The sequence below is a fragment of the Haemorhous mexicanus genome, chromosome 1 (assembly GCF_027477595.1).
Source record: "Haemorhous mexicanus isolate bHaeMex1 chromosome 1, bHaeMex1.pri, whole genome shotgun sequence".
Lineage (NCBI taxonomy): Eukaryota > Metazoa > Chordata > Aves > Passeriformes > Fringillidae > Haemorhous > Haemorhous mexicanus.
This window is the reverse complement of record NC_082341.1, coordinates 35,034,849-35,062,090: the sequence shown is the minus strand read 5'-3', so window position 1 is coordinate 35,062,090 and position 27,242 is coordinate 35,034,849. Positions and strand designations below refer to the sequence as shown.

At 39.7% G+C, this 27,242-nt stretch overlaps 1 protein-coding gene across 3 annotated transcripts in view; it reads right to left on the bottom strand.

Annotated features, from left to right (window-relative positions):
- WIPF3 (WAS/WASL interacting protein family member 3) overlaps positions 1 to 25,010 on the bottom strand; it is a 38,486-nt gene extending 13,476 nt beyond the window's left edge. The window contains exons 1-2 of one of the 3 annotated variants that reach the window (XM_059845762.1): positions 24,924 to 25,010; positions 10,868 to 11,034 (exon numbers count right to left, since the gene is read on the bottom strand). In XM_059845762.1, coding sequence (XP_059701745.1) covers positions 10,868 to 10,981 — 114 coding nt within the window. In that variant the 5' untranslated portion in view covers positions 10,982 to 11,034; positions 24,924 to 25,010. Of the gene's footprint in view, positions 1 to 10,867; positions 11,035 to 23,402; positions 23,831 to 24,483; positions 24,792 to 24,923 lie in introns of those variants that run through there. The other 2 variants (XM_059845784.1, XM_059845773.1) reach the window with 2 other exon arrangements.
- Positions 25,011 to 27,242: the final 2,232 nt, after the last annotated feature.

The following is a 27,242-nucleotide window of genomic DNA, read 5'->3' as shown; positions in this document are numbered from 1 at the left end:
AGAGAGAGAGATCTAAATCACTGCAACTTGAGGCCGTTTGAAAAGAACAAACCAAAACATGTTTCCCCACTGCTGAGGTGGAGGGGGGAAAAGAGAGGGGAAAAAAAAAGTACAATATAAAAATGTCAAATGTAAAACTGAAAGCAGCTGGATTACAAATAATGGTCATATCTCTGAAAATAAAGCCTGCATTCCAAGTCCCACAAACCTGGACTGGAAGGGGGCTCCAGCAGCAAGGCGGAATTAGTAAGTATGGCAAGGAGGGATAGTATACTCCTCCAATATTTCTCATCCTTTCAGAAAAATGTGTGAGCAAAAATGGAATCACAAGCTCAGTTCTAGTCTCCAGATTTTTAAAATTACATTGCGGAAACCTGGAGGTGCAAAAGAAAGAGCCTAAGCAGTGTTCAAAACACTGGAGGCAACAGCTCAGATTTCAGCAACTCTGTTTTGACTGTCAGCCCTGAAGTCTGAGGGGTGGTCTGCCTGCACACAACAACCTCTACTGGGAATGGTGGTGAGGACTCAGGCAGCAGAGACAGGCATTTGGTGAATTAATGTGAGATGCAAACAGACAAGCTGCAGATTATCAATCTCTTGATAATACTTCAGATCAAGGCTGGATACTTTCTAGCAGAAGTGCTTTTTGTGAAGCACAAATCACCAGGTCCTGTGCAGAGCTACCTGGTGATGTGCAGTACCCTGTGGTGGAGTGGCACAGCCAGTGGTTTGTGACAGCTTCTTCCAGTGGATTGCTTAGTTTAGAAGAACAGCTCTTTATTATTACACTTTCTATACATGGACCACTCCAGGTTTGACCCTGAATAATCACAATTTTAACACCCTAAACTGAGTTGTGTCAGACAAATTAAGAACTGAGATTTTTTTCTAGGGAAAACTGACTGAAATGCATGGCAAGGAGTTCCATTTCTGGATACACTCTGCTGTGATATTTGCATCACCTTCAGAACGTCACTTTACATCCTGCAAGACAGATGGGAGCATCGACCTACCCTCTGGGCTCCTACAATACTTAAAATATTTAGGAGACATACGTGCTCAGATACTAAAGTGATGTTAATGCAGAAGACACCAGCCATTTAAAAAAGTTTCTATTAGCACTAATTGTAATCTTCAGATTTCAAAGAGTACCCCTGCACACAGAAAAGGGGAAATCCTCTGGACTCTGGACAGATAGCTCAGTCACAGTTCATACATACTGTCCCATAAATGGCTTGTATTTACTCTGATTTTAAATGCGTTCTTGAATGCATTTGTAAAGTACTTCAGGTAATACAGATCTACATAAACAGGACAGCTGCAGGAAAAATGTACCTCTAGCCTTCTGGACAACCCAATAGCCAGGCAGCCATGGGCCTTTCTTTCAGAGTACACCCATCAGGTGATGTGAAAAGATGATCCAGTACTAAAACTCTAAATTAGATCGGAGCCATAAGTAAGATAAAATAAAGCATTATTCCATCCAAAGGCACTGCATACTTTTACTCAGAGAACTTAAAAGGACCAACTATTTACACTTCTAATGTGCAATGAATTGTATCATCATAGTAGATTCCTTCTCCTGGTCATATTTTACAGGAAACACTGGAAGACACCTGTGTAGAAAATTGTTTATTTATCTGAACTAGATAAAAAACTAAACCAAAAAACCTCAAAACATATTTAGCTTTTCCCTAATTATTTTGTGAGACATATAACGATAACATTAAAGACCAATCAATACATTTGACATCAGAATTTTATTATGGGCAGAAGAAAAGCTCTCTCTTTTGCTGACAATATAAATTATTTCTATGAATCTGGTGGCAATTAACCTTCTTCTCTCCCATTACCAGCTTTTCCCCCTGTAGAAAAAATCCCCCAGATTTAATGCAGAGATCAAGCACAGGTACTGGCAGAAGGCATAAGCAGCATATATTTTAGTAGAAAAAGAGATTGAGGACACCCCTTGCTTTCTTATTCTCTGCCAGGCTCAGCTAAACCTGCACAGATCCATGCTGAGGCAAGTGATTTTCACCCCTGCAGCATGAAACACCTCAGGTTTGGCTTTTAAGGAAGGGAAAGATAGTGCAGCAAGATAAAGACTAAGCAGAAAGCTCTAGGATAAAGGATATTTGATCACAGAGACAAATATTTTGGGGGGGGGGGGCGGGGGGGGGGGTGGGGCGGAATGTTCCTGAGCCAGTCCTGGCCATTCTGGTATCCAATCTATCATGATTCAGAGATGCAACTTAAACTAAAAAATGCAAGAGAAAAAGCCTACAAACATGACAGTGGACAATAAAAACCTAAAACAGCAGGTAGGGCAAAACAAGCAAGAACTGTGAAGGCAGTGTAGTCAGTGATGTGATAGTGCCAGGACTGGTCAAAGAAAATGTTTGTCAATAATGAGAGACAACTATAACATCTAAACCTTAAATAAAGGATGTATAAAGCATCAAGAAAGAGCAGAAACCACTGGAAACATAACAAAATTCTCCAAATATTATTTCAATACTAACAATAACCAAAATTCTGGTGTAAACAAATACAGATTTTTCAGGAAAGAGGACAAAAAAGGTGAAGCTAGCTGCCTAATGCAGTATGTGCATCATGTCAGAGATAGCTGAGAACAGGAGAGAAAAACACAGCTTGTTTGTGTTAGTAAATCATCTGAGGAAGGATGATGAATGTTCTTACTACCCATATGGCACCACAAGACTTTGCAAGCAGGGGAGAATGAAGGGAGAGATGATGACTGGGTCCCCATCCAGCCATAAATCTCCTACTCCTTTGAAGGAAAGCCAGGCACTGAATTGGTGCTCACAACAGTCTGGAAGGGTACGGCCCTTGAGTAAGGGGCCTCAAAGGGCATGAGTCTGTTAAAATACCCTTCTGGGACCACTGATGATAAAAAAGAGTGGTCCAAGAACAGGGGAGACCTGCTTGCAAGCAACCTACTCTGTAGCTTCCTTCCACTTAACCACAAGCTGCTGACCACAAAAGTTCCATAAGGAGATTCCTGTAACCACGAGGATTAAGGTATTTAAATGAATTCAGCTCCTCAAAGACTGCATCCTTTCCAAAAGCAGAACTGACAGAAAAAAGTAATATTGCCAGTAAGATGCCAGAACAGTCTAACAAACTACAATGTTGTAACTCTTTATTAAAAGAATGAGGTTCTTTTGGAACAAAGTAAAACATGGAAGTCGACCAGAAATCTCAGTGTAAGCTGACCAGCATTTCTTCCTTGACAGTGCACAGGATTATAAAAGCCATCTATCCAATGGTAGCTCAGCATGAAATCTGAAACCCCAGAGGAATTTGGAACTTGATTCCAAGATCAATCCACTATTACTAGTTTAGAATTGTGCCAGGAATTAATGATTTTACATTTGCAGCAGAAACAGTTTGCCCAGCGGGCAAGAGCATTGCTTTTACAAAGAATTCTCAAACCAGCAGCTAAAGTCTCCACCAGGAATGTGCCAAGAAAAGCAGTAGCAACAAAAAGAAGGAGCTTATCAAAATAAAAAACTCAGTTTCCAGCACATCACAAACAGGAGTACCATAAAGAAAAACATTGTCATCCTTGTAATTTCATTTTCACGTATGCATCAGGTGTAGTTTCACTCATGCACTGTCAGATACAAAATAAAATAATCAAAATAATCCCCACCTTCCAGTTTAAGGAAAAATCTAGCAAGTCTCAATAACAAAGTAGATGTCTCCTTTTATTTTAAATATTTTAAACTGCTTGTTTCTAAGCAAGCTTGGGAGATCTGCTACCTGACAGTTTTGGTTCTGTTCACAAGAGAGTGCTGACCTCTCATTTAAAGCTTTTTAATTATGGGAGACCTCACCACAGTGCAAGACTCTACCTGCACAGTCATTTGCAAGATCAGAGCTACGTCTGTTTCTGCTGTGCAGCATAGGACAAGACTAATTAATTCTTGGCACCTGGTCTGCCTGGGCAAACATGGCACTCTCTCAGCCTTCTAGCAAGCTGAGCTTCAAATGCTTCCCATGTGAGGGGTCATTCTCCAGCCAACTTTTCTGAGGGAACCCACATGAGGGGACCTGCCAAATTGCTTCCTGACAGCTCACAAAATCATTGTTTCAACAGAATGACAGGACCAGCACTTGACAATTCCACCTACACCCAGCTCAGTACTGATTAACCATAATCTCAGTCTCCATGGCACAAAGTTCTGCAGTCTGAGCCTGCCAGGTTGAAAAGGTCATCGAGCAATGTGTGTACTTAGATAGGCTAAGTCTACCCCGACCTTCTTTCTCAGCTCTCAGCTTGGGAAGTAGTGCAAAAGTTGTTATGGATCTCTTCCTGGCACTACAGCCTCCACCTAGTCCTGGCTTTAGTCCCAAGTAGTGAGGCCTTTCAGTGTTAGGAAAGCCCGGTGCCTGCTCTGCACCTGCTTGAAACAACCACCACACACAATGGCAGGGAACAGAACACAAAAACCAGCATAGCAGGAGCAACTTTCTTCTAAATCTATGTTCCCAGTGCTCATTTCAAACACCACCAGGAATCAATGCCACTGCACCCAAGAAACCCTCTGCCCCTAATGCTGGCACCACTGTATCAGATAATATAAAATCTTGTATACTAAAGGGTTCAATTGCTCCGGCCTCAAATGGAGCAGGGGGGTTATTCACTAGGGTGTACTTAAGGTTTTCCAGTGTGGGTTGCTAGATTTCTGTACCTGAATACAAAAAAACCACAAAAAACAACAGAATAAGTAGGATCATTTGTACCTGCTGAGCTTTTCTGTAGGTATTTCACTTTCTGACACCCACATTTTAAATGTAAATTCTGACTATTCGTATACTAAAAGAAAACATGCAGTAACAGAAGCCACCAAAATGAAGTCAGTATAAAATTTAAACTACCCTAAAAGTGTTTCCCAGCAGTCCAGAAAGATCACAAGTCAAATACCAAAAATACCCTGAGACTGGTTTCAAAAGCTAATTTTTGGCTTCATTTATTGATTTCTAAAATTTTGGGATTCAAAGTCCCATGATAGCCTCTGCATCAATGAAAAGAAAGGGAAAACTCTTACATAAACAAGAAAATCTGAAGGCCTGGCATTGCAATGAAAATGTCAAACAGCACAAGGTTGAAAACATTGCCATGGGAGCTGGTGACACTAGCACTTTTTTTTCTCTGTCTACCATAGCAGAGTCCCCAAAATGACAAGGGATACCATGAGTAGTGGCAACAAAAATTTCAGCAGGTAACAACTTATACGCATCTCAATTTAATCTCTCTCTAAGAATGCTAGGCTATTTCTCATACTCAGTTAACTGTGCAGAAGCTACTGATCATTCTAAAAAGCCTTTTAGCATCCACACAAAACTATGGTTCTCAAGAGAGAACAAGAAGAAACTGGCATATTTTGCACTCTCACCTTCCAGCCATTCAGACAAGTCCTATTCAAGCAGGAGTTCCCTTTTAATTAAAAATCTAAAAATACAATATTAATTGACAGATGTAATTTAATATGTAGCCATTGCATATACTAGAGATGGGGTACTGACTTTTAAGGGCATTATTACTTTGTGATTAGAATGGTAAATTAACCTATTAGTTGTCTGCAACTAGACTGCCTCTGGTACCTGGGCTTGATTATTTACAGCTGGTAAATCTACTCTGCAATTTCCATACTTGTACATTATACAGATGAAAAACAAAGAGAAAGAATGCTCTTCAAATGCGTTCCTTTGCATTCAGACATGTAGAACACATGACATTATGAAGAAACCTCCAAAACAGAGCTCATTCTCTAAATACATTTTAAACGGTGACATAAGAGTTCTCAAGTGAAGCATTCAAGAAGATTAGCAGCTAGGAACTATATGCAATCCATGCCCCTGTACCTGTCCAGATGAAACAGAGCAATGACAGCCTAGTATTTATGTTTTCTTTCATCTTCCCCACATTTCACAGCTCTCACTTACCCTTTCTGCATTTCTTGACCAGAGGAGTAGAAAGCTACAGCAGCAACACTTTGAGACACCACAGCTATGCAATCCCAATTTTCCAACAGCTGAAAATTAAGTCAAATAAACCACACAAAGATACAACTTTTTTTTTCTACATGATTGACTTCTTTATGAAAGCAGACTGGTGTGAGATATGATATATTATTAAAACACTATAAATCAGTATCCTTTATTTCATCTGGAACAAAGCACTCAAAAATTTCAGCTGTGCTTTGTCCAGCTCTTAGCACAGTCTGTATGATCAGTCACCAACAAGATTACCAAGCCAGCATTTTCTCTCACTCCAGTGTTTTACCTATCAGCAATAAATATTGTGCTTTAATATCTCCCTAGGCTCCATGACAAAGTACTAAATATGATCTTACAGCTCAGATAAAATTATAATAAACACATTCCTAACTATTTTGCTATTGGCACCATGCACAATGCTGTTCTTTCAGTATTCCACTTGCAAGTCTAGGAGTCTGAATAAAAACTTGAGAGATTACTTTAATTTTTACAATAAATAATTAGCAAGCATGACCAAAAATGTATGCATATGAGTGCTCATATGTGCACATTCGCTCATACTATATTTGTTAAGACCAAATCAAAATATCAAAAATCATCATTACCTTCAGCCAAGATGTTTTACATATGCTGTTTGTTCTCTTTCCAAAGAACAGTAGTGCTAAATGTCATAGGAGCAAAACCAACTCCCACACAACTTCAGATGAATACTGCAGCTCTCTGAATTTCTTGTGAAGCTGAAGGAAACAGCTCAGCAAGGTTTTCAATCTAACAACTGCATGAAGGAGGGGAAAAAAACATCCTCCCCAAGGAAAACTATCCCAAGGTGATGTTTTTCTCAACCTTGGAAATCCTTCTGTGTAATTTAGGATTTTATCATAACATTATATCATGAGAAATTGCTTTTCTGAGTTTTCTATTACAGAGTAGAAAATAAGAAGAGAATAAAAAACTTGCTAAACACTGACAGGTTTATCTACAACAGTAATTCTGTTTTTAATTTTTAAAAATTTTTAACTAAATAAGGATGAGGTAATTATTATACTTAATCCACATGCTATTCTAGCATTCATCATTGTTTCAAGGTTCACATTTCTATCTTACCAAAGTAAGCATATTACTTTCTCCTTCTGCTATCCTTGTTTCTAGCGTGCCACAAGGCAGCAAATAAACACCTGGTGCTACTTTATGAGCTTTAATCATCTCATCCATTGCGATTTTGGGGGTTAATTTCTATGCTAAGACTTTATTCATAACAATTCTAAAGAGAACAGAAGTATTTTTTTAAACTCCACAAACATATGAATCATTAAACAAACATCTCTGAGTAAGGCACAACCCAGCAGGGTTGCTACACATCCACACTTCCTCCAATATTAACATTTTAATAGGTGATGACTGATCTTAACATTACAAATTCATATATACAGAGGCCGCACAGCAGTAAGCAGCCTTCACTGCATGTAATAAATGAACAGGGTTTATCAAAGCAAAATTCTCTCTTGATCCTTTTCTTGGAAAATTAAGTAGAGAAAAATTTTAATCTGTCTCAGTGGTGATACCTACTCCAGAAAATGTGACAAGCCAAAACTAACCTGGGTGCCTCATATGCTGAGCTTAAAGGCAGGAGTGGTAAAAGAAATAGAGTGGGAATAAAATTAAATTTTTTGGGAGCAAAGCTTTAAAAAACCCCAAACCTACCACCCTCTTCCCCAAGACCACCAACAAAAACCCCACCTTATATGGCATGCCCATAAACTAAAAGAGCTTCAGAAAAAGCCTCCTAAGTGTGCTTTGTTAAGGTGCAAAGGAAAATGGAACATGAAGAGAATTGAATTCTGTAAACCAGTGCCAGAAAATACATCAGGGTATAGTTTTATTCTGCCTACTCACCCGTCTCATCTCTATGACCCCCAGAAGGTAGGCATTTGAAGACATGGTCAATTAATCTAATTAGCTGTATTTGCATTTTGACTCAGCCACCTGCATCTGCTACAGCAGACATCCCACCATTCCCTCCTGAGAAATCAAAGAATTTGTTTCCTTTTAAGTTTGGTCTAACAGCTAGTAGCTTTTTGGCTATTGGACACAGGTGGCTCCTAGCATGTCTTAAATACTGTCTCCAAATCACTTTGTACTGTCTTGTAACAACTTTTGGGAACAAAATTCAGTACAAGTACTTACAGAATATCAGCAAGTCCAAAAGTCTTAGAAAACAGTAGGGACAAGGTCAAAAAACACTAGGAAAGAAGTTTCTTCTGCCTTAAGGAGTCAAGAGGACAAAAAAGTTATGTGCCAACAGTGATTAGAATTTCCATGAAGGACTGCAAAATTATTTGGGATCAAGGCTCACAATATTTGCAAAGAAAATGTGCAGAGAAAAAGATAATGTGGTGACTACTTCTGCTAAAAATCTCTTGATAGTGAAAGCAAGAGGAAGGTATGGTTTCATCCATAACTAGAAAAGCAAGACAAGTCTATGGTACCCCTGCAACAGCATCATGAAAAACTATAGGATTCTAAAACCCCCACCTACACATAGACATTTTTCTTTTAACATAAATCACATAAATTAAACTAGTGGCTCACCCACATATTAATAGTAAAATTAAAACCTAACTTTTAATTGCTGACATGCAAATCTTACTCTGATTTAATCATATCAGTATAATAAAAATCACTGTGCTGTTTACTTTGGAACTTTTCCAGCTGTTGGCCAAATAACAACTTATTTGCTTTGAAGGTTTTCCTTAAAGCTATACGCCTGTAAAAATTTTCCTTCTTCCATCCCCTTACTGTAGATCTAGCAGCTGTAACAACAGCTGGGCAGATTAGCAACTGTAAAAGACAAATGCCAATTTCCAGAAAAGGGCTTTCCAGTAAAAGAAAACAGGGTCTGTAGCAAGTTCCTGAAGACTCCCCAGCTATAAGGTTTTACTCTGTAACCTGGCACCAGCTGGAGAGCTGCCTCTTACTCTGTGCTTCTGCTGAACTCACCAGGCAGATTCTTTATCCTGTCTCTCATTCAGTTTTGACAGGGAAAAGTAATTTTCCTGTTGCAGGAAAAAAAGTGCCCTGCCATGCTATTTTATTAATTATTTGTGTTGATTCATATACTCTTTTTAGTATCAAGACATTAAAAGCAAAGCTTCAATATCAGACAATAACTAGAAACACATCTAGTCTGTATCATGTCACCAAGATGGAGCTGACTCTAAATTCTGCATGTCTTATACAGAGATCACCCCATTTGAAACAGAGTGATCCAACTACAATGTGAAAACAAGACTTCTTGTATCAAAACCCTATAATGGGAGTGGATTTAGTTGTCAGAAAAGGAAAGGGGAAACAAAAAATCCTAAACTTGTTCATAATGATCCTTAGGGGTCCTTTTCGCTTTCTCAAGTCATTTATAATTGATGTATATTAGAGGAGTCTAAAAATGTCTCTACATAATTTACTGTTTTAAATTTATTAGGATAAGAACATTCGTAGCTTCTGTTGACTTTAATTGCAGTTGTGAGCATTAAGCTGCTCACAATCTGCAGCCCACTTTTTTCAGCATCTAAGTATAGGTTGTGTACCAGCCCAGAAGAATTGCTAATTGGAAATACTTCTCCTGGTGCCAAAGTTGAATCTGAATGCTGAAAAGAATCAAACAGTGCTTATTTGATTTGCTGTCTTTATCCTCCTCCACTTCATCTCCACAACTCATAGGGAGTTTTACAAAATTGTTCAGCCTGTAAAGTAGCAGAAAGAAACTTGCAAAGAAACCTTCTTCTGGAAAAAAACTATAAAATAAGAGCATTATGAACAATACCAAACAAAATCAACCAACCTTCCGGGGAAAAAAACAGGCAGAGATGCCAGGGAATGCAAGAGAGAAATGTAGTTCTTAAAAAAAAATAAACTTGAAGTACATTTGAAGTATTTTAAGTACCATGTACTGTTTTGCTACACAGTCTAACATATTCTGCAAATAACCACAGCAGTGACAGAAAAATATATGAAAAAAAGTCAGGAGAGATTTTATGACTTGAACACAACTATGCCAGGTTCTGCTCTTGCAAAAAAAGTCTAAGAATTTCAATGCAGAAACAGGTTATGACCAGCTGATCACAGAATTCAAGGAATTACTTAAACAGGTTTTACCATAGGTACAATAATTGATTGTGAAGGTATGAAAATGTAATACCCTGAAAGTTCACCCAGAGCATCCTCCTCTTATTGCAAACATGCTGGCAAGGCACATGTTCTACTTCATGACACACACAGTAATGATCTGCTACAAGCTGTAATTGTTCCTGCACATGTACAAAAGAATATTGTGCTGTATCCCCAGGAAGACACCATGTGCTAGAAAGGGCAAAATGTAGAGCTGAACACTGTGAGTCTTAATAGGAGCTGTAAGAAAAAGAATGAAGAAATTAATACTTACCATCTGTACATTACCAATATAAAAATGAATTCCCTTTGGCTAGAAAAGTATTCACAAATGCTAAATTCTCACCATATGCACTCTAATCATCTCAAAACCTTTTGATCATGCACTCCTAGCAGTAACAAAATTTTGGAGCATGCACCCCAAAACACACAGGTTTATTTCTTTATAAAGTATACACATGTATGACTGCAGTTGCAGTATTTTCATCCCACATACCAATGGATCATCTCACACACCCCACTTTGGAGATCACTGCTGTAATGAACAGAACCAGTGCCAGCAAAACAAACATCTGCCCCAGATATTTGCTACGAATATCCATGCCAAAATCCTGTGGGCTCTGAGCTGGATACTACAGCTAAGCTTTTGCACACAGAAATGAAAAGTCAGTCTTACCAGTGGTGGTGGTGGTGGTGGAGGGGGCCCTCCAGAAGGTGGTGGTGGAGGGGGCCCTCCAGAAGGTGGTGGAGGCGGTGGAGGAGGAGGTGGCGGCGGCGGTGGCACAGGCATCCGCTCGGATTTCTAGCTTCACGCAGCTGTGAAAAATATTGCCAGTCTATGTCCTTGAGGAGAAGGAAGGGAGGGAAGAATAAAAAGAAAAAACAGAGAGGAATGTGTTTATACACTGCAAGCTGAAGATCAGCTAAAATACCTAGCTCTCAGCAGACTGAAGACTTTTATACTGCACTCTTTCCAAAAGTACAGCACGAGCAGCCTCATTACAGTCATGATGACAACATACATCTAAAGAGCAAGCTCATGGATCTGGACCAGTGCCATGAGTACCAAATTCATAGATGCTAGCCTGTCCAACTATTACATCTTGTCTTAACCTAGCCCATAGCCCTGAAATGCAATTCTGCAGAGAACAAATCACAGTTGACCAGATGTAGACACTCCTGCTGGGACAAAAACTCAGTTGACTTAAAGCCAGAGATTTGCTGCTCCAAGGAGAGAGTAAGGGACTTTATAAGTCCCTCATGATTTAATAATAAATAAAGAAATAATTCTGTAAATTAATGCTTCAATTACCAAATTATATAATATAAAGGATCAGACATCTCAAGTGTTAAAGTTAAGTGGTTTTCCTGCCATTTTAAAATGTTAATTTTCACAATTCTTTAGTAATACAATGATAAAAAGGCACATATCTTCCAACAAAAGCTATATGCTTTTCTTTAAAAAAGAAATCTTTTGTAGAATGACAGTACATCACTCACTGATTTTCATACCTAACCATGCCTTCAGCATGACTCAGTCATCATTAAAGTCAACAAGAAACCCCTGTATTTCATTAGCAACTTTGCAAATGAAAGTACTAGGCAGTGCCAAAGAGAGGCCTATGCAAGCCATGCTTGAAATCTTCCTTTGATAGTGACACTTGGATAAAGGCTCCAAACACATCTAATTTTACCTCTTGTTCTACACCCATCATGTCATGATTATTTTCTGACTCTTCACAATGGCATATGAAACTGTGTCAAAAACCCTACAAAAACACAGGATATGTCATATGCTTTGTATTTTCTTTCTGCAAGGCTTTATCTTAACAAGAAATTACATTGGTTTCTCACATTTACTCTTTATACATCTCTCTAGGTCATAATTTGTTTCCCTAACTCCTGAAAGGTCTTAGAAACATCTTTCACATTTTAATGTTTTACTAGAAATTGATGTTAAGTTAAAAAGACCACAATTCCCTGAACCTATTCCCCTTCCTTCTCCCTTCATTTTTAAAAACAGGCACTCAAAGCTTTTCCAGAATCATCTGTGCAGGAAGGAGGCATGACAGTTAAATCTGGAAAAGTTCAGGAGAGAAGATAACATAGAAATGAGGCAAGTTACAGTCCTGAGTGGAATATCTGGCTGTTTTGCTAAAGGGTTAGATTGGAAGAGGCAGTGAAATTAAAACGTATATGCAGACTTGTTCACTTCCTACCTAGTGTACATGAATAATATCCCAATAATGTCTGAGTATTTTCTCCTTTTCTATCTTGTAAAATACTTAATGAGAGATCAGTCAAAAATTAAACATGCAGAGCCTCTGAAACACTCGCTTTCTCCCTTGAGAGATTGCTATGCAAAGGGCTGGCTGATCAAAGCACCCTGATCTGTAACAAAATTGGTTACAATCACTTTAATAATCTCCTAATGACGCTTTCCAAGAAAGCTGGCATCACAGCATCTCCATCATTCCACCCTCATTGTTGCCCTATTCAAAAACCCATCATCAGAAGATATCTTTTTTCTCAATTAAGCCATTCAAAAACACGGCCATAAGGAGAATGAGTCTTCCCAGCTAATCATATGTTTCGGGTTAGTATCTTCCCACCCTGCAATACAGGCCTTTTGTCTTCATTAAGGATTTAGAATGGGAAATATGCTCTTAGTCAAATTAGGAAAAAAAAAATACAGCCCACGCTTCTGTGGCAGACCACATGAATGGCAGCAGGAGGTAGAGCACATTGGAGGCAAGCAGCAGTGGGAGAAAGGAAATGGGAATCAGCTCCTGCTATTTAAAAGTCACAATCTGAAATGCCATCAGATGACTTTTCTAACTGTCTCTCTACCAGTCCCTGCCCCAGCACTCCTCCAAATGATGCAGCCTTAATTCAAGGACTAGAAACTGTGCAGAAACTGCAACCTAAAATTCAGTGAAGAGGAAGGGTTCACCATGTATCCCACTCCAATATACTCCTGTCCAGGGGCATTGGGGAAAAATGGATACTGTGAGGCTACAACACACAGCCCTTGAATGAAATACTGGAGACACCATATAGCTTTCCTCCCATGTAGTTTCAAACCCTCTAAAAATGAACCATCTTTCAGAAAATCCTGCTCACATGCCTTCTTTAGTCTCTTACCACAAATTTGGAGGCTCAATGTCCTGACCTTGGCATGCTTTTGTGTACACATTAAAACTCATGGTTTTTATACCAGAACTACTACAAGATAATGCCTACACAACAAAGAACCATCTTCCATACAGAGGCTCTATTTGTTCAAGTGGGTTTTTGTCTGATGAAGACAGGAATCTTCAAGCTAACTTACAATAAAAAACATTTGGCTGTTAACATTTAGCCATAACTGCACAATCTACACTTTTTAATATGTAGGATTGGGTATGATAACCTCTTTTGTATTACTGCAGCAATATCACATGGACTGTACTGAAAGAAAATTATGGAGAAGACTGCAACACTTCCAGCATATCAACACACATTACTTGGAGGAGGTCTCCATTCCTTGGTTAAAGGCTGTATTTCATTTGCCTCTCCCCTCACTATATTATATCTATACACACACAAGCATGTATACACACACACACACACACACACACACACACACACACACACACATATATATATATAAACTCCATGGTCAATAATTTCACACAATAGCTTCAGACCATGCCAAGTTTATGGATTTTCCCATAACAATCGAAATAAACTCTGGATTAAAACCAAAAAAAGGAGGATCATCTTGATCAGTTCCAGTGTCTGGTAAGAGCCAGGTAAGAGGGAAATGCTACAAAGGATCCTTAAGGCACATGTGCCCTTTCTCCACTCCCCTAAATATGCATACCTATAATTAGAAGAGAGGGGTCTGAACTATCCCTGAGGGACAGAAACAAAAAGATACAGTTCAAAAGGCTGGCAAGGTGGAGGGGAGAAGCCTATATGTTTAACCTCAGTTTCCTAAGGCAAGAAGCAATGTAAATCTTACCTTGACTTAAATATCACAGAATTGAGCCAAACAATTGTAGAATTTATTGAAAAAAAAAAAAACAAAAGAGAAGAAAATCCAAAACCCTGGATTTTCTAGTCCACTTCCCTACCAAAGCAAGGTTGTACATTTTTTTCTAGTGCTTTCTGAAGTCTAATTTTAGGTGTCCCAAATAATGTGGCTTTTATTATTTCCCTCGGGAAGCTCTTTCCCAGTCAAATAACTCTTTTAGTTCAGATTGCCTGACATGCAGCCTAATTTCTCCTTCTCCTAGTTTGATCCCATTTGCACTCCACTACAGATGACTCTACCTTGTTCCAAGCAAAATAGTTTCTCCTACTGCTAAGCATCAGCTTTGTGGAATATAAGCACTGTAATTCAAAAGTACATTTGCAAGGACTTGTACTTTTTGAGTTGTTTTACTTCTCACAAGGCAGTGAACTTTTCATCAGTCAGAGAATATTATTACTCTTTTCTGATCTCAAAACAGTTGGTCTTCTTTTGTTCTGTTGGTAAGGATAATTTTGAACCTGGTAATTTCAGGTGTCACAGACTGTTCTTTGCGTGTTCTCACTGCATGTGCTTGAATAGCAGCTGGGTTTAAGAACAAGACTGCAGTCATCAATGTAAGAACTCAAGCTCCAGATTTCTGAAGGCCCAAATCAAGTCTTCACCCAGACTTTAATTTGAAGTGTCAGACAATACAGAGGAGGTACAGATGTTTCTTCTTCATGAACTGCTCTCTCAATCTTGTGCTGGATTTGCCTGTGGGAAACTCAAAACTTCTGCCTAAGCTTTTCTGTAGCTTTGGTCTCACTTTATTCAGCTACCAGACATACACAAACTCTGATCCAAGTGCTTCCCAAAGGTCTCCTCCTGAAGTATCACTGCCATAGCCTCTGTGCAGGGCTCACACTAAAACAAAATCCTGCTGGGAGCAGAGATCCACACTAAGAAACAGTGGATTTTGGACAGCAGCTCACGTCTCCTGCCACATTCAGCAGAACCATGACAGGTATGCTTGCAAAAACTATTCTAAAATACCTTCACCCATTAAGGAAAGGGAAGGCACAAAACAGCTGTACCTTTAATTTAGTACAATGTCTAGAAGGGGAAAAGACAGAGGGAAAAAAATCACAATTATTTAAATGTACATAATATGCATTTATACACTAAAACTCCTCTATTTTTTAAATGGCCAGTGTCCCTAGCTCTTTAGGTGTATAGTCATTAACATGAAACAACAGTTGGAATTGAAAATCTGACCCTTATAACAAATTGGAGACAGGACTGCAAAATAACAGATTCATTACTACTGGATTTGCAATCACTGCAGTTGCACACTCTGAACTGTACAGGTTTTCTTCCTTCAAAGGAAAAGCTGAGAGAGATATTTCAAAGGTGTGCAGGAGAGCTTATCTAGAGTATTGGTCTTACTTTCTTGATTAAAAACTTAGGAAAAAGAGTAGACCATAACCTGTTTTTATCTTTTAAACAACTTTTATATAATCAAATATGATCTTGTGATTAACTGTACTGTTCTGAATTATAGCTTTTAAGTCCTTATATTTCAACAGAAAAGTCAAATAATTTGAAAATTACCTGTGAAAAAACAGCATCAATAAGCATCTGCTCAACTTTCATGATCTCAAAGGTAGACAATTAGCATAATTTTTAATTAGCAAATTGTCCATTTGCTCCTGCAAAACATCACTGAAGAACAGCTGAAATCACTGGTATGAGATCTCCACAGATCTTTTAAAGACAGTACAACACATGCAGATACAGGGAGATTAAAAACAGAGAACAGCAGATGTGTATTGCACAGATCAACTTTCCTGCTATCACTATCACACAACTGGAAAAGATTTGGAAAAAGCTTCTGTTTGGAATGAGCTGGTCCAGATTCTAATTTTAAGATAAGCAAACCATTTAATATTTAAGCATTGGATGCTACATTTTTTTTTCTTTTTATTAGAGTGTGAATGACTTTTTCTGTTAGAGAACCCAACAAGAAAGAATCAAGGTAGAACCTCTGAATATTCTGTCTCTTTTTCACCCTACAATGATAACCCTCTTCACAAAATAATTGATAGTCTGCTGCATTTGAGACATTTAAGAACAGTGCAGAAATGTCAAACTGTTAGAATCTTCATTTACAGCAGGAAGGCAAATACCCATACACAAACCCATCTTACTATATATATATGTTAAGATTTTCACACGTATATTCCCACAGCTAAGAAAACTCCAGCCTTTCACCATCTAACAGTTGTACATCAGAATTGTGTACAACTTGAGAGAAATTTCTGCTCTCAGTTACCATTTACATCACTGCAATTTAAGGCAGAATCCGACTTTTTCAATTCCATTGGAATGTACAAACCTTAAGGAAGGGCTCTTTCTCCATTAAATACCTAACGAAACACTTCTAACTAGCATTTGTCTTCTACAGGGTCTGTAGGACTGTCTCACAGCATGTAACAGTATCCTGAATTTAAGCCAAGGACTGTAAGTTCCCCTCAGCTTGGACTATTTCCACCAGGCTTAATGCAGTTAAGGGCTGCTTCCCCTTTCTGCCTGAAAAAAGCCCAGCATGACTCTTATTCTGTCAGATGCCTGATAAAATTGCCACAAACTGTCCAGGGCTGACCCAGCAGAGACTACAGGAATTTGAAGATGCCTTGCTTCCATGTGTGCTGTGGGCAGATCTCTGCTGGGTTCCCTGTGGTGCTGAGGCCAGAAATTACAGTGCTATGTCTTGACAAACCTCCCTTCAGAGGCAAAGCTGCACAGATGACTTCACATCCCTACATATGACTATTTCAGGGTGTAGCTTCCTCTGCTCCATGGGGATCTGTCAGAGAAGACTGATTGTAAGGGAGCAGAATAAGAGAATTCATCATCCTCTTTTAAATAAGGACTAAGAGAAAAGAACAACACATACCAAGAAGAAATATGTCGTGCCTGTGGTAGTGTTAACCTGAAGCTAGAGAGCTCAAAGACAAATGAGGTAAATTATAAGTAATTAGGACTTGCACAAAGACATAACTTTTCAAAGGAAACAATTTATACAAAGGGTTTCCTTGAAATTAATACCACATCATCCACACAAAGACAGACATGGCTTGTTTCACTGCCAGCTATACAAACAATGGTGAATTTGATATACAGCCATTAGCAAAGTTAATCATTGGCCTAAGCTAAAGAAAGTGCAGCTCAGTAGACATTCAAGGTCACAGCCACATTCTGAAGACAACTGTTTACTCTTATACTCCTCAAGAGTATCAGTGTGAGCAGTGCTTGATCTCTCTCTGTAGAGGTAATTTTATTTTTCAGGTTTACATCTGCAAATTTTGCAGCCTCTGCTAAGAAGCTAATTGTATGTTTTCACATAATTATTAATGATCTATTCCTTTATAGTTATTAATGTATTTATTGACTATCATTTTTTTATACAGAGTTGTTTGAAAAGTATACCTGTACATGGAATGGTTTCTACAAAAAAAAATTCCAAACATTGTTTAACCTATTCCCTTAACAGAAGAAAGTTTTGCTTTCCAATTAAGTAGCTAGCGTCAAAATGGAAAATGCAAACAAGGCAGTATTCAGCATCTTGCTCTTCTATATTTGCTACAGACAGCTCAAACCTTGTTTTAAATGGCCAGTCAAGTGAAAAGAATTTGCAAATATGGGTATTGGAAGACTAGAGGACTTTAAAAATCTAGTTCTTAAATAATTCTGAAATTTCCACATTCAACCACATGATATTTTATCAGAGGTGAAATTTTCACAGCTTTACAACTTGAAAAGATAAATTTATAGAAACCTGCATGCGTGCCATGTCAGGCTGATAGCTCTCAGCTTAAAACACAGTCTAATACTGACAATCCAAGAAAAAGAAATGTTGCAATTCAACATGCACCATGCTTTCCTAAAGCACAGTTTGAGGCTCCAGCATGGACTGTGGTCACTGTATGTGCTAAGGAGAATTGCCTTTCACAAGGGATGTAAAACACTGCAGGAATAAGTTGTCAGGGAAATCCTCACCTCAAAATCTGGTCACCTGCAGGAATAAGTTGTCAGGGAAATCCTCACCTCTAAGAGAGAATGGGAAACTTTGATTCCAATTTCCAGTGAAATGGTGATTACTTAATTTCCATTCCAGTGGTAAAAATGTGAGCCCTAATGGCCTAAAAAATTAAACTATAACTTCTGAACATTCATTCTCACTTTCATGGCCTTTTCTGTCAATCCTGTTGAAGCTGCTGTCCCATTTCAGTGACATAATTGATAGCTTCATCTCAGATGTTCTTTACACCAGGGTAAAGCTTCCATACTTACAAGTATATAACTATAAACTCCTATGTTATTAAGAAAGCCTTGCTATGCTACCATAACATTGCATTTTTGTAATTTTATCTAACTAGTTGATCTGAAAAAATAATATGCAATATGTTCTTATTTTCCCTTAAGCATCAAAGCTGAGATCAAACTGCCTATGTGCATAAAGGTGTAAATATCTTTCTTGTATAGAAAATTGTTAGCTGTTTTTAAAGGAAGTGCACAAAGTACCTAGCTCCAATCTTACATCCATTTACTCAGGACAATGATTTTACTTTGTACAATGAACAACAAATTGCAGTCATTTGCAACTGCAACAAAAAAAAATTCCTGATAAAAGATGTTTTGATTTGTAGGCCTAGTTCTGAATTGCTAATAAAACAAAGTGCTGAGAAAAAAACAATATGAGTTTATTAAATTGAAGTTTCAGCCTGTTGACTTATTAAAGGTCTTCACTGGTAATTCCTTGGGAAAGGCATTATATTTAGAGAGGAAATTGTGATTGATACCTACCTGTACACATGGCATAAGCAACAAACATCAGGGATTCAAAAATACTCAACTAGCTTTGCTACCTGCTGAAGAAGGAAAATTATTCTAGTGATTAAAGGGCAATAGAAACTTTTTTGCATTTGTATCTATCATAGGTACAAAGGAGAAGAGTGGTTTTCTTTGAACAGCTCCCAAGTATTCTTGCAGAGCAATCAGAATCTGCTACCATCAGACCAAGCAGGGTAAAGATGAGGACTCACTTGTTTCCATGAATTCTGGTGTCAAGTTTTATGCTGGCTATGGACTTCAGCTTTCACATTAACCAGCCTGGATCTGCCCCACCCTCTTTCTTTATTTCACTTTGTGAATACTTCTCCCCCTTCTTAGTGGTTTAAGAGTCTCTCCATTCTCACTCTCCACTTTCTTTGCCCTTGTCACCATTAACTGCACCTTTTGCCTGCTGTTGTTGCAAGGCAAGGCAAGAAGAGGCACTTCATTTAAAAGGCAGAGTTGTCCGCCCTGGGGAAAGAAACACTGAACATGGAGCAAAAGTAAGTAACTCTGCATGATGACGCTAAATGTTCAGCACAGGCTACTGAGAAAAACAGAAGAAATGCAGAGCTAGGCTGACCCAGCTCTGAAAAAACTCAGAAAATGTGATTCTAGGAGATATGAGGATGTACATCCTGACTAGAACTGGTAAATATTTTTTTTAGAGCAAATGTACAAAGCTCCACCTGATGGATTGGATAAAAGATTGAAGTATTGGAGAAATCAAGCAGGGCAAACAGTCTGGGCAGAGGAAAGGAGCAAAGTAATCATAGCATACTCATTGTGCAGCCTCTCCAGGCCTTTGCAGCTCTTGGTACAGTCTGTTCAGAGCAAGCCCAAGTACCCCCACATGGGACTGCATAATTTATCCTACTGTTAAGTCAATGTAAACTCATGATCACTTGATCCAAGGATATTTTGTACAATCCGCTTTTGCATAATTTCCTTGCTACTTAGTCATTTCAAGGCTAAAAAAGGCTTTCATTCTGCATTAAATGCCCTGTTAGGCCCCACATCTATCACTCACACAGTACCTTACAGAGATAGTCCCCACCCCCTCTGCCAATTTACTAGGGGATAATCCATCTCTAATTTTTATAATGCCAAATTTTACTTTGTTTTCAGTAGAAGTGAGACCAGTTCTTTATGGTTTAACTCTGAAAGTACTCCAGGATATACAATCTGCAGCAACAGAAGTAGCATCACTAGCATGTTAAGCTGTTCACACTCACACAACTGACCAATAAAAGCAAATTTCTGTTCAAATCCCAGGCAGAAATTGACAGATATTTTTGCAGTAATTTACATATTCCAAAGAGAAGCAAATGCTCCCTCTGAAAATAAATTGCTAAACCCCCAGTCTGTTTTCCTGGTATATAAGCCTGGCTTGCCTTTTATGCTTCTCATGATTTTCTTTATGTGTCTACTCAACTAACACAGCAGATCTACAGATTTTGAACAGATATAGCATTATTTATTTTCTTCTTTAGCATATAAAAATGTGTAACTGACTTGGACAAAATCCAAAAACCTGCCAGGACTATTTTATACACATCAGTAGTGCTGCTGCATACATATTTTTCTCTCACACAAAACTGTGCCAGTTAGGAAAAAAGTAACATAATAACTTTAAAACAATGGGGTACAAAAGAGGAACAAAAGACCCCAAGACATCCTTTGTGCTTGCAGTACCATATTCTGTCCTTCTGTCCTCTTCTTTTTTTTTTTTTTTTTTGTTACTTATAATGAAAAGAGGAAAACATGATATAGTAACTAGAAGTTAAATGGTACAGCAGTCATTTACAGACCTGTGCATGGCTTGTGAAAGGCACCAATACAAAGGGGTTACTATCTCTAAACCTATTCATTCACTTCCTTCATTTTACCCCTCTCTTATGAATGAAGCAGGAGCACTGTAATTTCTAGCCAACACATCCATTTGTCAAGGCAGGCACGGCAGGTGCCACCAGGGTAAATGGGGGATATAGAATATCCATTACACAGAAGCTGCAGAGCAGACACAGTTTGTTTAGTTTTCTTAGACACTTGTAAGAGCAGGGTCAGGACTGAGCAAGCGCTTTCACGCTGAATTTTCTGTTCTTATGCTTAGAGAACTTAATCATGTAGGGACTTTTGGCCCAGTTTTCCCCCACTTTTCACTTTAGCACTTACCCTGTAGCTATAGCATAGCTGCTATGTAGCTCTGCTCTGCCTGGGCTGGCTGCAGAGTGACACCATTCACACCACAGAAAGTTATCTATCTATTTGTAACAACAGGGAAAGATGACACAGGATCAATGCAAAGTAGAATTAGGCTCTCTATGCATGATTATATTTGAGAGAGAGATATTTCTGGTAGTGAAATCCATTTCAGCTGTTGTTTCAATTACCATGGCATGAAAACATGCTTTTTGCATCCTGGAAAATCCTTCAGCTGTTTTACATTCTTTCAAAGCAATCCTAAGGCAGCTTTACAGCTGTCCTGTATGTAATACCGAATGAGTTCACTTCACAATACTCAGAAGTCAAATTAAGGTGGGCGTATTCAAAAAAATACAATTTTGTCTGAAAATACAGTTTCTTTCCAATCTGGAAGCCCCAAGGACGTTTTATTCTGTTTGCAAATATAGCACTCTTTATATCTCTGTTCATCCTGGCTACGAAGCCACCAGACAACCCTGATGCAGAATGACCACAGATAAAAAAGCAACTGTGAAGTACCATTAAGGTTTTGCTACTATATGCCCGTTTTCAGAAAGCTTCAGTCTCTCAAAGACAGTAACTACTTTGTGTAAGAACATAGACTAATTGAGGAAGATCTATTAGAACAGTGTTAAAGGCAGTCCAAAACGCTGCATCTCAAAACTGCATGGCAGCCGCTGGTAACTCAGTGTAATTTGAGTACTAAAGACTTCTAGATAAAAGACTTTACTGGGTATCTCATTTGATTGCTACTTAGATACTAATTTCATATACACTCTGAAGAAGATGGGAATTTTTATTCTGGTGCAGCAGAGCCTAGCATCATTTTCCCCAGAGCTTCAACTTTTCATCTGTGATCTCATTTATTAGAACTTAAATGAACTGCATAAAATACCCAAATAATAATGCAGCAGATGCTCACACACATGCAGGATCAGTAACTTACGGGGCAAGAAAGCTGAGCCTGTCCAGTCTCACCTACTTTGCTTGACTGAACAGAACTAGTCCCAGTCACAGAGCACATAGAAAAAAAGCTACCACAAAAGCAAATGTGTCTGAAAAAATAATATAATTATTATAGGTGAGTGATGACTTATAAACAAAGATTTCATATCAGTCCTTTCCCTGTTTTGCTTCTCTTTGGAGCTAAAATATTTTAAAATATTAATAGTAAACTTTTTAATACTTAACATAAGTTAAATTTTTTAAAGATGTAAAATAGTAAATTGTGTTATTCTACCTTGGAATACTCAACATCTGTCTCTTGAAATGTCCAAATATTTTTCTATTTGTTATGACTAAGATATTATTTTCTGTTCAACGTCTACTTTTCAGAGGACATTGAGTTTCCCAAAATACAGACCTCATCAAGCAATAAAATTACTAAGTATAAAGATAATAATGCTAATAACTATTAGCATCTGGCTATATCCTGTTAGGACATTCAACAAACAGTCCTGACTTTTATGGTGTGACTGCTGAGATGTAACAGTGCTATGTTTTGATTTACTGTTAGAAACCCAACTATCTAAGTACTTTCTGCAAGTTCAGATTTAGTAGTCATTATGTACAGACTCCAAACACTGACTGTACATTCCCCTACTGCAGTAACAGAAATTGAGATGTTACAGGATCTTTATTTCCTCTTGTAGGTGCGGAAGGAGTGAGAGAAAAAAAGAGGAAGTTGCTTTGTGTTATACTACATGATTTGATAAATACAGTCATATGTTGCCCTTTCCAGTGCAGTACAATCACAGAATCTGAATTTCAAGTGCATCTCAATTGTTTTCAGGCATAGATCCAAACCAGCAATAACTTGAGCACTGCAGCTAATGAATTAAACATTGCATCTGCCCCTAAGCAACCCAAGTCTGTATGCAAAGCTGGTCAAACTATTTATACACCCCTGTCTTTAGAGAATATATATCCTTTATTAAAAAAGACAAAAAAAGTTTCATAGTTCAGTTGCAAGCCCCATTCCGTAACCTGCATCTTCTCCAGGAAAAACATCAACTCCCACAGCATTCTTTCTGGTTATGAGTCTAACCCAGATTTTGCCATCATTATCTACAGCAAAACAGCCAAAGCAGTCTATCAATTAAAAAACCACACTTACGCAATCTGCTTTAAGGGTCCCACACTGAGCTCCTCATATGTTATCTTGCACATGGAAGCCGGTACCTGACAGCAAAGCAGACTCAACCTTTCCACTGCACGCAGGGCAATGTCCCGTACGAGCCGTGGGTGGCAGCAGCGCCTGCACCGCCTGCGCATTCCAGCCGGGACACTGCTTTGGGTCACAGGTTCGCGCAGCGAACGGGAACCATCCCCACGCACTCGAGTGCCTAACAAGTGTCCCAGCTCCGACTGCCATCACGCAGTAAAGTTGCATTCATTTCCTTGATCGTGTGCCCTATGGCCTGTCCTTCAGTACAAAGCACGCGAACTGAAGATGTTAACAAAGACTGTACAAACACACGTTGTGAAATCAACAGGAACTTGCACCGCATACACAGATGGAGAAACTGAAAACACTGATTGTATCAGGAAGCAGTTCAACCACTTGATTCATGCAGCGTGCACAGTAACAGGTATCACTGCTATCGCAATTTCAGCAATATGTCACTGTCTGAATTAGCACGAGCACTTGCAGACTTTAGCCCATAAATCCAGACCGCCCCAAGACTGTTCTTTGCGGAAATCACCAAACTTTACCTTGTATCAGTTTCCTCTCCTAAATCAGACTTACTTTGCTATTTTTCAGAAACCTCACTCAGTAATATTCCACTTTCAGAACGAAACAAAACAAAGGCACGCAGGTCTCATGTGTCCTCCCTATTCTCAAACACTTGAATTTCTTGAGCGACACAAGCCCAGCCCCCCTTCACAAGCCCAGAGATGCAGGCTGTCACATAACCCATCATCTCTACGTCTTCGCACACTCCGAGCATATCCAAAGAGAAATAAAAAATCCGCGTGCTATCCTTTACCAACACATTCCCTGTCACTCTGAGTTAGCGCCAGCAGGCTGATGTGAAAGTCGCTAGATTTTAGTCTCAATTTTATCCATGTTAATTATTATTAAACCTTTAAGAGCTTCTTTCCAACACTTCTGTAGCATTCCCCCTCCAATATGTACACAAGTATTTAATACACGGTACTTTTCACAATCACTCAGCCCCGTTTTCTCGTCTGACCTATTCCAGCACATCTACTTCAAGGACGAGAACTGGGAAAAAAACAAAACTTCTTGCCATCCACCGCCGCCGGAAAGCACAACAGAGGAGCAGCACAGCGCACAGCCCGTGCCTGAATTCAGCCACGCTTCCTCCTCCGCCGCCGGGAGTACCCACATCCCAGAGGCGCGGGTGTCGCGCTCACCCCGTGCCCTCGCTGCCCCGCCGGCCGGACACTGCCAGGGGCCGAGCCGCGGCACCAACTTTGCCCGCCGAGTCGTCTCTGACCCCGCGGCACCGGGGAAGCCCCAGCCCCGGTCCGGGCCTCAGCGGGGACCGAGGGGAGGCGGCGGCCGCGCCCCCGCCCGGCGCTCCCGGCTGGCCGAGCTGTGAGGGGGCCCGAGGCACCGGGGACCCCCAGCCCCGCCGCCGAGCCCCCGCCGCGCCCCCGCCGCGCCCACCTGCTCGGCGCCTCTGCCGACGGGGCCCGGGCGGCTCCTCCCGGGCAGAGGGCGCCAGGTACGGCGGCCGCCCGTCTCCCCTGGCGGGGGCGGGGAAAGGAGGGCAGGGATCTTAGGATCCTGAGGGGGAAAAGCCCGCCCCGGTCTTCATGAGGGAATAAAAATAAATGTGTGTGTTTAAAAGTAGTAATTTAACACATATGCACACTCATACACTGCCCGCCCACCCGCGGGCCCCGCTTTCCACCCCCAGCCCTGGAGCGCGGCGGCTTTGGTGCGAGGGTGAAGTCCGGCTGCAGCCTGGCGCAGCCTCTCACATGCTGGTGCCTCGGCAGAGCCAAAACTATTTCTGAAAGCCCACGTGGATGCCACAATGCTGCCCCATGGCACGGAAAAAAGATGGCACTACCCCGTCCCTCTGCCAAGTCACTTCTTCCCTGCAATGCCCTGAGGGCCTTGCACTTGGAGCTGGTGGGCCACCCTCGGCTTTTGTATCCCTGATTGTGCACTAGGGAAAAAAAAAAAAAAAAATCTTTTTTTCTTCTGGATTGATTCCAAGGCTGCTTTAAGATGGGAATATTAAGGTCTTGCTCTAATGAGCCTTCCATGTTTCTGTCAGGGCAAGGGAGTTGCAGTGGAGGAGCCTCCCAGGCAGCTGGAGGAATGGGGCACCTCGAGTTTGTCATGTGCAAGTGTCTCAAGAATGATGATGAATTAACTTAAAAATCATAATGTGGGCTCTGGTCTGCCCAGCAGCCTTTGGATGGTGTTTTCAGGTGGCTGAGAAGCAGGCCCATCTTCAGTGGATTTCTCTGGAATACCTGTTTAGCTGTAGAAATGTAAAATAGTGTTTTTCATTGCCATGCTTACTTATGAAGCAGTCCAGATAAATCAATGTCACTTGGACCTGACTGATGGCAGGCAATGTCAGCCTGAGATTGGTGGAAAGTCAACTATGTGCTGTTGTGGCACTTCTGCTCATCAGGGCACGGGCACAAAAATCAGTGCTCTAGATCTCTATGTCCTGTCTTTCCAGTAGTGTGAGTTTGATTTATTATTCTGAAAATATCCTCCTGATTGCTTGCTAGACTAAATAATTTTCAGTCCTAAGTATCTGCCCCAGTTGCTTCTACAGCGGTCATGGAGCTCTAAACCCATTTCTAGCTGGTCACTAGTTTGAACTTCAAAGCACAAAACAAAGCCAAGAGGGTCATAGGTAGTGCTCCAGAAAAATCAAAATGTCAGCATTTACTTAAAAAAAAAAAAAATGTATACCACACTTGAAAACTGCTTTCGTTATTCATGCAAATTAGTCTCAGCTGAGACTTGATTTTAGATTGCTAATGATGAAATGAACTTTGTCCACCTTTTGGATTAGATAGAAAAAGAACTTCAGAGGAACAGGCTGCAAGAGCTGCAGGAAAAAAAAAAAAAAAAACAACCCTGGTTTTGTCCTTTTTCTTTCATTTAATTTCTTTCACTTCCCAACAAGGTCCACATAATTTCTGCAGAATTTGTCCAGTGCAGCAGCAAACCATTTCTACCTATGGGGCAGGACTGACCTAGTGCAAAGTTTGCAGACTGGTCTGTTCTGAAACAATCAGCTTTTCCTGTGGTACACAGTTTGCTCACATTTAAAACACTGCAGGAGGTACCACTGCCTCTTGGCTAGGTACAGACACTTGTCATGCATTATATTTCATTCAGAGAATCCTACTGGATTGCATGCCTAGGAGTTATGAAAGTCTCCTCCTCCTGTTTTGTCTTTAGGAGATGTAGATGAAAAGGAAAGAGGAAAGAGGTGCTCCCTTTCCAGTGCAGAATTGGAAGGAAGGTACTGGAGTACTCAAAGGCAGTGGAAGAGGCCAAAACCTTCTGCACAAATTTCAAGGAGTTCTGTGAAGGCCAGTGCACTGAAAAACTTATTTATTCTGGTTCTCCACATGCAATCTTCCTCCTCCTCCTCTCCTGCTTGTCTTCCTCCCAGCTGTATCCAAGATCACAGAAAGGGTAATGCAGCAGGGACAAAACTTACCCTACATTATTATATAGGATGTGCTTTTCCTGGGTTTTATTATCTTTCCTGTATTTTATTATCATTACCAATTTAAGATTATTTGAAGTGCTTTAAAATACTGAAAATTTGCCTCAAGCATTGATATGCCTCAAACATTGCAGCTAACATCGATATGCTTTACAATGCATAGCTGTAAAAGGCAATTTTATTTTCCATACATTCTGCCTGCATAACTACTAAAAATTATGTTGTGTGTCCCAATTCTATTTTTACTCTTGACAAATACTTTTTAACATGGGTCA